At 34.1% G+C, this 10,239-nt stretch overlaps 1 protein-coding gene across 1 annotated transcript; it reads right to left on the bottom strand.

Annotated features, from left to right (window-relative positions):
- Nucleotides 1-2,390: 2,390 nt before the first annotated feature.
- On the bottom strand, nt 2,391-9,517 carry LOC113236700 (cuticle protein 21-like). Its single transcript, XM_026472860.1, has 4 exons — nt 9,410-9,517; nt 8,621-8,717; nt 6,585-6,896; nt 2,391-3,202 (listed from the first exon to the last, which is right to left on the bottom strand). The coding sequence occupies exons 1-4, from the start codon at nt 9,515-9,517 to the stop codon at nt 3,111-3,113; spliced, it is 609 nt and encodes a 202-aa protein (XP_026328645.1). The 3' UTR covers nt 2,391-3,110.
- Between the last annotated feature and the right edge of the window lie 722 nt (nt 9,518-10,239).

Raw genomic sequence — 10,239 nt, 5'->3', positions numbered from 1 at the left:
GCACTTATCTGTTCGGTTTGTCAACAATCAGTTTATAACGACTAAATTATAATATCTAATCCAGAAAATCTGTAATTGGCCTTAACATTGACTAGCATTAAATACTTATCGTACATTTTAATTGAAACAGGCTGTTTTTCTTAAACAAATGAAAAACAAAACTATACAGATTCCAGAAGGTACTAGGTTACGCTTGCTTACGATGTTACGATGACATAATTATGCAACAAGCAAGTGGTTCATCTAATTATAAAAAATAAATCTATGGTACACGAGTTTAGTTAACATTACTAGCTGTAAAAGTTAGTGACATAACGTAGTGTTATTGAAGTTAAATTTAAACTTTCGTGATGGTGCAACTTTCTGTGATTATACTCATTATAAGTTATTACATTCTGCGTTTACGAAAGGTTCAACGTGTCTTTTAATACCTTCGAAAAGCTGTTAAAACTAATGTAACATAAAGTTTACTATTGAATTAATACATAAAACGATCACTTTAAAAAGATATAAAATTATCTAGAAATATAATTTTTGACACCTCTTGGTTCCTTACGTACTGTAAAAATTATGTCACCTAGTCATAATAAATATTATTAATTGTATCGATATGTATTTTTTGTGTTTACTTTTCAATAATGCGTTTTATTGCAGCTTTTCACTCGCTTTCGTTCGCTGCAACTTCGTTTGTTTTTTTATTAAAAATAAGTTCGCATTTGATCTTCTCTCTCTTTTCTCTCTCTCTCTCCCTCTGTCTCTCTTTCGGAACCTTTGTTATTTTCCTTTAATTTGCTAACATACACAAGACTAATACACTCGTTTTGTGTAATATCTGGAGAATTATTTCAAAGATTTACCTATAACTTACTTATTACGATTATAAAACCGATATAAATGCATGCATAACAATCATGCCATACAGTGCACAAATTAAAATTAAACGACCCCCATCAAACGATAAATGTGTTCTTGAAACCAAGGGCATACCATAGATAAAATTTATATAAATTTCAAATACATATGGCATACACATTATTTTATCTCTAAAATGACACTAAAATGTATTTCATTCAGTCCTTTAATCAAAACAGACTTAACATTGTTAATTTAAATGTGTGAAAAATCGTCATTGATTTCGTTTTGACCACAATCGCTAAGATCCAAAACCATGTAGGTAACAGTTGCTGGTTCGAGTCCAGTCGGTTCGAAGGAATTTTTCTCGGAGTATTTTCACAAAAAGCAGATAAATATCATGGTAGTAAAAACCTCACCATATTCATTAAAAATAAAACATTAAGACCATGAAACTTAAGAAATATGATTTTTATTGATACTGAAATGGAATTTTATGATTAATTAGATACGCGATACTAATATTTTTAAATTGAGAAAATTTTGATGTGTACGAGGTTTTTTTTCCTCTTTAATATTTAGGGGCTTTGATCGTTATTGAGCATATCTGCCCCATTAGAAAAACGATACCTCAAGAATACACTTAATAAAATTATTGATCACAATAATAATTTTCTATTGCTGTAACAGCCAGTATGTAGGTTTATGCATAATCATTATTTGACTAGATTTATTATGTATGTGTTGTAAATTAATAAGAATTAATGAAATGTAAGTTTGTGTACAAAGAATAACCACTAAAACTATATAGCACAAATGTGTTGAAGTTGCTTTGCTCGTGCTTATTAGAAAGGCAACTTGATAATAACGAAGCAATGTTACTATAAAATTTACTACTTTCTATAAACAGCTGAACTAGGGACAAAATAATCTCAGTACAGAGTACTGAAAAGCCGACCTAAAAAGTCATTCATCCCCTAGTGTGCCACCCGTTAGAGGTGGAATATTTTCTTCAAATTTAAATGAGACCACTACTGAGGTACTCTCTTTCCAACAGAAAATTAATTGTAGGAATCTTAACAATACAATATGAATGGGAAACTCACATCTATGATGGGAAATTATGAAAGATTTGGTAGCCATACCAATGCTTGGCAATATCCTTTGAGTGTCCTTGAATTACGTCCCTACTATAGGATTAAAATGAAACTCTCTTTTTGTTCGATTACTTTCATTATTTACTTCATATTACTCGTACATCCCTTAACTAATGACTGATAATTTGAAACAATATATCGAAATGTAACTAGGTGATTATAATGTGTGAGTTCTCTTCAATTTTCCTTTCGACAAAAACTTAATTAAAATCTTTCAAATATTAAATATCCTATGTTAATTAAGTGGCTCGATGATTTTCTAACTGCTATAGATGAGTATCCGCATTTGAACGTCTTTTTTTTAAAACTCTGCTGGCGATGGATTATTTTGAGGTACCTGTCTAGTGTTACTTCTTATGAATAATTTACTTGTATTTGTCCATAATGTTTTGGGGCTATGTTGAGTGTGTGCGTTATTTATTTATTTATTTATTTAGCAAGTTTTTATAAGTATGGAAATGAGTTTTGTTCACTTGTATTAAGATTGTTCTAGCAATTATTGCTAGCCTTGTTTGAAGAGTAGGTAACATTTGTTTAAGCTATCTTTTTTAAACTGGCACATTACAATATAGGTACGCATATTGTCATTCTGACTTTATACATAAAAATGAATGTACGTTTGTCTCGTATACATTTTATTACCTATTCCATTGGATTACGATACAACTTTCGTGTGTTGTTGTGCTCACGCCCGCAAACTCTAAAGCACTCGATCCCAGTGTTCTGCACGGGTGTCTCTACGGAGAGGATTAAGGCCATAGCCCACCACTCTGGCCCTGTACAGGTAAGTCTTCACACGTTTTCAGTAGCAGCATCAACATCAATTTGAAGTTGTGCGAATGGGGGCAAACTTTCTATATAAAAATTTTGCTAAAAGTACAATGTCAGGCGTGCACCTTTCAACCAAAAAATTCAAACAAACGCATATAGTATCGAATTATAATATCTTCTATTGGCACTTGAAACATTTACATGTACAACGATTTTGTTAATCATGAAAAATACCGGCTAGCTCCTATAGGAAATATATTTTAATTAAAAAATAATAATAATTACAAAGTTTATCGTATAAATTAATCTTTAAGTTAATATTGTACATGCTTATTTTTTGTAGAAAGTCGGTGAAGCGTATGGACCGTCGTACTCGACATTGTCGTATTCAGGGAACTGCGAAGGGCCAACCTTGGGGTACACTGCAAAGAAACGATTAAACGTAAATTCCTCAAACACAATTCTTTACAATAGAACGAAAACAATGGGGGTTACGAATCGGCAGTTACGCTAACTGAACATAATAATGCCATGTGGGTAAACCTTTTCATCGGACTTTTTCATAGCAAAGGAGTATTTTCAATGGAACAAATTTAATAAACTATTCATTTTTTATTTTGCTTTCTGGTGACGTTGACGTAATGTTTTTAGCAATGATTACACTGTAAAACAAATTTACAAAAAGGTTATGTTTCTGATTTGACAGTGTTGTTTTTTTCTTTAAATGACTTAAATCAGCAGTAAATTGTGTGTAGTGTGTGTAACTTTGCTTTTGTGGCTGCCACAGTGGTATTTACATGGCTGCATAGTGGTATTTATATAATCTCGTAAATCTACACATTTATAGGTAATTTGTCATCAAGTTGTAGAATTTGGTTGAAATAAAAAGTTCCTTTTGGTTTTAAATAGAGAGCAACCCGAAAATTTGCAAATTTGCTTTTTCCGTTCCTTCGTTAGCTAACGTTCCTTTTAATCTAAAAGATTCGATCAAATCTTTGTACAGTCAACAGCACAGTAAGCTATATACTTTTGTTCGAATATCGGAATATTTCAGAGTAAGGATGCGTACAGATGTGGCGAATGCGCCTGCATTGCGCCTGTTTGCGAAAAGCTCGCGAGCTGGGATGTGCATTACGTTGTGCGAGTTGTTCGCGTGCCGGTCGAGCGCCACTTAAATTAACAAGTATTCAACTGCACGCATTCCGCACGCGTTGAATACGCATTCGTAGGATCTGTACGCACAGCACCCCAACGGAACAGGATCCGTCAATGTTTTGCTTGATATGCTGCCGTCCGTACTAATAAAATATTTTGTATTAAATTTAAATATCAGACAACACTCAATTTAAATATCACACAACACTCAATTCGAAAATTGGCGGTTTTTACTTTTGAACATTATTAAAGTCGTAATAATAAAAATAATATAGCCAACACAGTAATAAACTATTAAAAAAAAGAAATATACTATTTTTCGGATCTGAATCGCAAATATTTGTTTTTTTTTTTCAAAATAAAAAAAACGTTTCGGGACCCTTACAGGTCCCATGAGCACAGCTGGTCAGTCTGCCGGGAAATAATTATATCGTTTCCAATTTATAACAATGGCGAAAACCAAAGGAGATTGCCTTATACTTTGCAGTCGACTTATTGCAATGTAATGAAAACGAAGACGCTGTTTCTCATGTTCTCTTAGTCGCTTTATTCGTCACGCACCGAAAGATTACGAAGAATATTAATATTTAATGTGTCTATAACAATCGCGAATACCTAAGAACTGCATATGCAAAAAAATACACTTAGTATTTTCTCTCTCTCTTCAAAATTAATCAAAATTACTTCAGCGTTGGTGTTTGCTCCAACGACATGCAGACCAATAATGTACGTTAATAGTTTTATATTGTAGTTAATGTAAAAGATAAAGATTAAATCTGATATTTTTTTATATTTATAAACTGTGGTAACAGAATGGCTTGACCTACCGCCTCTTAAGCAGAGGCCGTGGATTCGAGTCCGAGCTCGTACATCTGAGTTTCTCGGAATTTATGTGCGAAATATTTATACACAGAACAATAAATACAGTAGAAGTGGTTAGTTAGCGTCTGAGGAGTGCCAACTATAGGTTTCGAAAGATCTATCTGAGCTCGGTGCACCCCTTTCCCACCCACCCCCAAAAATGCCTTATTGTGCTGTTTTGGAGTGCAAAAAATATTACCCGTGGTGGTATTTCGTATCATCGCAAAGTCTTATTTTATAAATTTTCAAATTTCAGTTTATCGAAATATTTTTTTTTGTTAAAAGAAACTAAACTAAAGCTTATGCCCTTGCAATATAGTCGCTTCTTGTTTGGAGAATTAAATTAAATACTCCAATTCCTCGTCGTTAAACAATTATCGCTAGATGGTACATATATTCAAATTTCAATATAATATCAAGCGTCATAACTTGCAATAATTGGCACAGATGATATTGAACTTGGCACATCATTGCCAACAGGGTAAAGTTTAAATTTTATTAACAATCCAGAATTTGTTCTTTTTTTAATTTGTAACAACGACCAATAAGATTTTGTAGTGTTTCAAATTAAGAATGTGTGAGTTTTGGTGATATCGGTTCTCATAGTAATCGGCTTAAAGCACTTTCATTGTTTCTTTCGTCCATGGAAATTTGGTTTGAAATTTTGTATGAGTTTTTCGGTGAAGGAAAACATCGTAATAACACCTGCACATCGAAGAAGGTTTACAAGCCTCGGAAAACGTGTAAAGTCTCCAACCCGCATTGGGCCAGCATAGCGGACTATGGCCTAAACTTTCGCCTGAGAGGAGACCCGTATTCTGCAGTGGAACGTGTAAATGGGTTAACGATTATTTAGATTCCGTAACTATTATAATGGAATTCATCGTCCTACTCATCTGTAACCTTCCCACTATTGAGTACGGGTCTCTTTCACACAATAAAATGTTTAAAAATATGTAGGCTGATCATTAATATACATTTCAGGGTTCGTAACAATAATAGTATCACAAGGTCCTTATAAAAAGGCAAAAACATGTAGGAGTTTATCCATTGTATATTGCCGACTTTATGATTTGTAGACTACTCTATAATTAGTTCAACTAAAGTTGTTTTATTGTGTCTACTGGCAATTCTTAACCTACCACATAGTTTCATCATGATCACGGAAACTTCCTTTTTCTATCAAGGAAAAATACAAATCATGATTATCATTGAATACCAATTCATCATCATTATCAAGGCAAGGGTTTTAGACCTGAGTCCGTCACGCTGGCCCAATGCGGGTTGGGGACTTAATACGTTTTCAGAGGACCTTATACGACATGCAGGTTTAATCACGATGTTTTCATTCACCGAAAAGCTCATGGTAAATTTTAAATGAAATTTCGCACATAAATTCTGCGAAACTCATGAGATGCGAGACCGGATCGAACCCATGGCCTCTACTTGAGAGGCAGTAGGTGAAACCATTAGACTACCACAGCCTCAATATAAAGCATAATAATGTAAAGCACTTCTGTCCGTTTCTGTACGCCTAACCTGTAGCTTCAAACAATCGAAGAATAAAGAAAATTACAATAAAAATATACATTTCAATTCTTTACACAATGCTAAAGAAGGCTTTGTTTTACCGAAAACTGTATTAAACATAACAGATATTTTTAAAAAAGGAACTTGTAAATTATCATTTGCACTATTATTCTCAAAAGCACGGTTTTTCTTGTCTGAAACCTACTAATTTTAATGGTAAATAGCTATTCTTAAAGATTACTTTAATTGTATACTAACCAAGTGGTCCCTGTCGATATAGCGGCCCATAACTGTCAGTGAAGTATTGGGGAGGTACTTCAACAGGAACTGGAATCGGTCTCAAGTACTGAACAGTTGGTACTGGTTGTCTTAGTACTGGTTGCACCACAGGGGCCTGTACTGGGACAGGAATTGGAACTGGGGCCACTGCTGGAGCTACAGCCGGCCCCAAAGGTGGCGTGTGAATGTTCGGCGCGCTCTTTGACACAACAGCGTTAAATCCGTGGATCGGATCAGCTGTGTAGTCTACTGTACGCACTGAACCATCTGGCTCTACGAGAGAGTATTGACCTGAAATCATATTACAAATACAACTTTATTTATTTGCATTAAATATCGATTTTTACATGTCAGCTGTATGTAGTATTACTTTGGCATTTATCAAAGATATTACCTTCTTAAACGATCAGCATTATTTCACTGACCATGCCTAATAAAAGAAAGTAGGCAATAGTACACGCAACGTCAATAAAGTAAGAACAAGATCCTCTGATTACAACAAAGGTAAAGTTAAAGATTACATCCGATATCTACCTTTCTCGATTTTATCTTTATATAGAATGTAAGCTCTGCACATTTTTTATTAATGGGACGAATAAGTCGTGTACCTGCTGTTAAGCGACACTCCTGTCCATAGCAGTTGCAGTACCACACAGAGCTTTAGTGTTACTAAAGCTCTGAAGAAGTAGAGCTCCTGGTGAAAGAGTTCGTCCACGGTAGTACTGCCACCTTACCTATTTCTGCCGCCAAACAGTAATGTCAGCATTACTGTGTCCCGGTTTTGAAGGGTAAGGGTGCTGGTGAAATTACAGGCGCATGGGACTTTGCAACTTACATCTCGGGGTGACGGGCGCAGTGGCAGTGTGATTTAAAGCTCTGAGTGGCACTGTAAATGTTATTAACAGGCGTGTAGCTTTTTTATAATCTCAAGTGACGGGACGAACAAGACGTGCGCCTGATGGTAAGCTACACGCCTGTCCATAACAATTCCAGTGCCACTGAGGGACACTGCCACTGCTCCCGTCACCCTGAGATATAAGTTGACAAGTCCCATGTGCCTGTAATTTCACCAGCACCCTTACTTAACCTTCTAAATCGAAACGCAGTAATGCTAACATTGCTGCTTGGCGGCAGAAATAGGTAAAGTGACAGTACTTCCCTGGACGAACTCTTTCACAAGGAGCAATTATTTTAATTAATTTATCAATTATTAATTACTTTATAAATATCAAATTTTACACAAAATAAAATATCTAAGCTTGAACACTAAAACCAGATTTGTCAACGTATCCGTGCATTAATTGTTTAGATATTATTCAGCATTCAAACTCTACTGGATCGAACCAACAGTATTATTGAAATATACTTTGCAAATTGCAAGGTATCGTGAGAATCTCTTCCTCAACTTTGATCAGAAACTAAAGATTTGATTGTGGTAACAAAATTTTATTAGCACTACACTTTTGAAAACAATGAACAAATTTAAAAACACCCATACGTATATCGAGATAAGAAACTAACAAGTGAATACAATGACAGTAGCTTTGTACTATACAATGACATGTGTAAGTATTAAAACCTATTTTCTTTCACAGAGCTCTAAGGTTATTTATTAATGGAAACCATTGTCCTAGTTTCTGGCAGTTACTTATTAACAGCACTTTTCCTTGATTAGTGTAGATTTTTGCATATACTAATTTATATTACCGTAATGCTAAATAGTATCGAAACTTATATCGGAATGTCATTAAATTATTTTAATGACATTCAATGACCTTTTACAAACCATATTTTAAGAAAATTAATATCAATAAATCATTCATTTTTTTAAATACTGATGAGATAAGGTATGTATAAACCGCTGCATTTAAGATGTTAATGTTTCATTCTTTAAGCTGATTTCTCGAATAAATAAACTTAAAAGATACAGCTTATCACCTATAGCTCCGACGCGTTGTTTAGTTATTCTATAATGCTATGCAGAATTTAATACAACATAATGTTTTGATATTTACCCTTAACAACGTCTCCGTCTCTCGTTTCGTGCTGCGATTTGATATCTCCCGTGTTAGGGTCAGAGACTCCATAATTGAAGGCATACCTAGGCCGGTCCTGTAAAAACCAATATTACTATCAACATTTACGAATAATTTACGAATACATAAACATGGCATAAAATTCTTAATACGTTGTTACTTAATCTTTTGACATTGAGAACATCTGTGTCTATTTCAAAACCAAGAGTAGTAACCGTATCGATAAACTAAATTCAATGGTTTTAGATTGAAAACCTTTCATAATCGATCAAAATATTTATATAGAACTTCATAAGAAGGATACCACATAAGTAACAGACGAATTAGGTATAAATCGTGAGAAACAAAATTAACGATACTCATCGTGGAGTTAATTGTTAAAGGAGACTAGTAAACATTTGTATTAACAAATAACGAATCAAATTTAACACAGAAGATACTATCACACACATACATAACTTTCAAGTACGCACCCACGCTCGCACAAACACACACACACTCACGACCTATTACCTGACCTACAACAGTAAACCTACTCCTTAGTTTAAAAAAAAGTTATTATTGTATATAAGTTGTACATCTATGTAGATTTAGATGGAAGAGAGCCTGGAGATTCGCAACACAGGTTTTTTTCTCTTTCGTAGTGCAAACTCCAGCTCTCTCAAAGGATACTTTTAATTATTAAGTTATTGTACCAAAACTTTGTAAAGAGTAATAAAAACTTTTTGTATTTTATATTGTGTATCAAAACTAAAGAACTATACGCACATTGTAATAGTCCGCATATCCCGCCTGTAAAGCAGGATCAAATAGACCAGCCTCGGGCTTCGCATTTGCACTGACCACAATAAAAAGCAAAAATTGAAACCGCCACATTATCACAGCACAGTAACACACCCGACTCACAGAAAATACGATTCCTGAATAACGCTACAGAGGATACACAGACATTTATATGTGGCCTTATTTCTGGTGACTGCCAAACGCTAGCAGCCTTGGTGGGCGGAGCCGACATGGCTTCCGAAAATGAAGTTTCCTTAGATGCTCAAGCGCTGGCTCGCTAGCTAATTGAGAAAAGTTTCACACGGTACAATGGCACGTCGCATGTAGATTACGTTGCAACACTGGGTTCATTTTGTTGGATGCTCTTGTGATCCTATATCACGGAATCATACTGGCTGTACTGATAGCATTTGTAATTTAAAATTTTATAAGAAATATGTAACCCGATGAATTCAATAAATAAATAAAGATAAATTTATTTCAATATGACTGAATCTAATACAATACGAGTAAAGCAAATGTAAACAAAGCTATTATAATATTAAAATAAACATTAAGAAGGGAATCTAAATTATACAATCATCATAGTAAAGCTATTATACATTTTAATAATAGAACCTAATGTCTAATTACGATGCCTAAACTAAGTAAATGTGTACCAGTATTTTAGGCATCTTTTTGGGCAAATTTCTTTAAATTACAGCTTAGAAAGAGATTTTCTATATTAAACAATAAAATAATTAGTACTTATAAATTAATGGTTACCTATATAAAAATGGTTTTGTAACAACTTCCAGCAAGCCCCCTGTTTCATT

Source organism: Hyposmocoma kahamanoa, unplaced genomic scaffold (assembly GCF_003589595.1).
Source record: "Hyposmocoma kahamanoa isolate Upper Pololo Valley unplaced genomic scaffold, ASM358959v1 92, whole genome shotgun sequence".
Lineage (NCBI taxonomy): Eukaryota > Metazoa > Arthropoda > Insecta > Lepidoptera > Cosmopterigidae > Hyposmocoma > Hyposmocoma kahamanoa.
Note: the sequence above shows the minus strand (reverse complement) of the source record. Positions and strands in the feature narration are given on the sequence as shown.

Excerpts from the sequence above, each read along its gene's own strand:
- LOC113236700 (XM_026472860.1), bottom strand. The coding sequence starts at position 9,517 with ATGTGGCGGTTTCAATTTTTGCTTTTTATTGTGGTCAGTGCAAATGCG. Across the intron at positions 8,718-9,409 it reads GATATGCGGACTATTACAAT|GACCGGCCTAGGTATGCCTT; the intron begins GTGCGTATAGTT and ends TGGTTTTTACAG. Across the intron at positions 3,203-6,584 it reads ATATCGACAGGGACCACTTG|TGTACCCCAAGGTTGGCCCT; the intron begins GTTAGTATACAA and ends GTTTCTTTGCAG.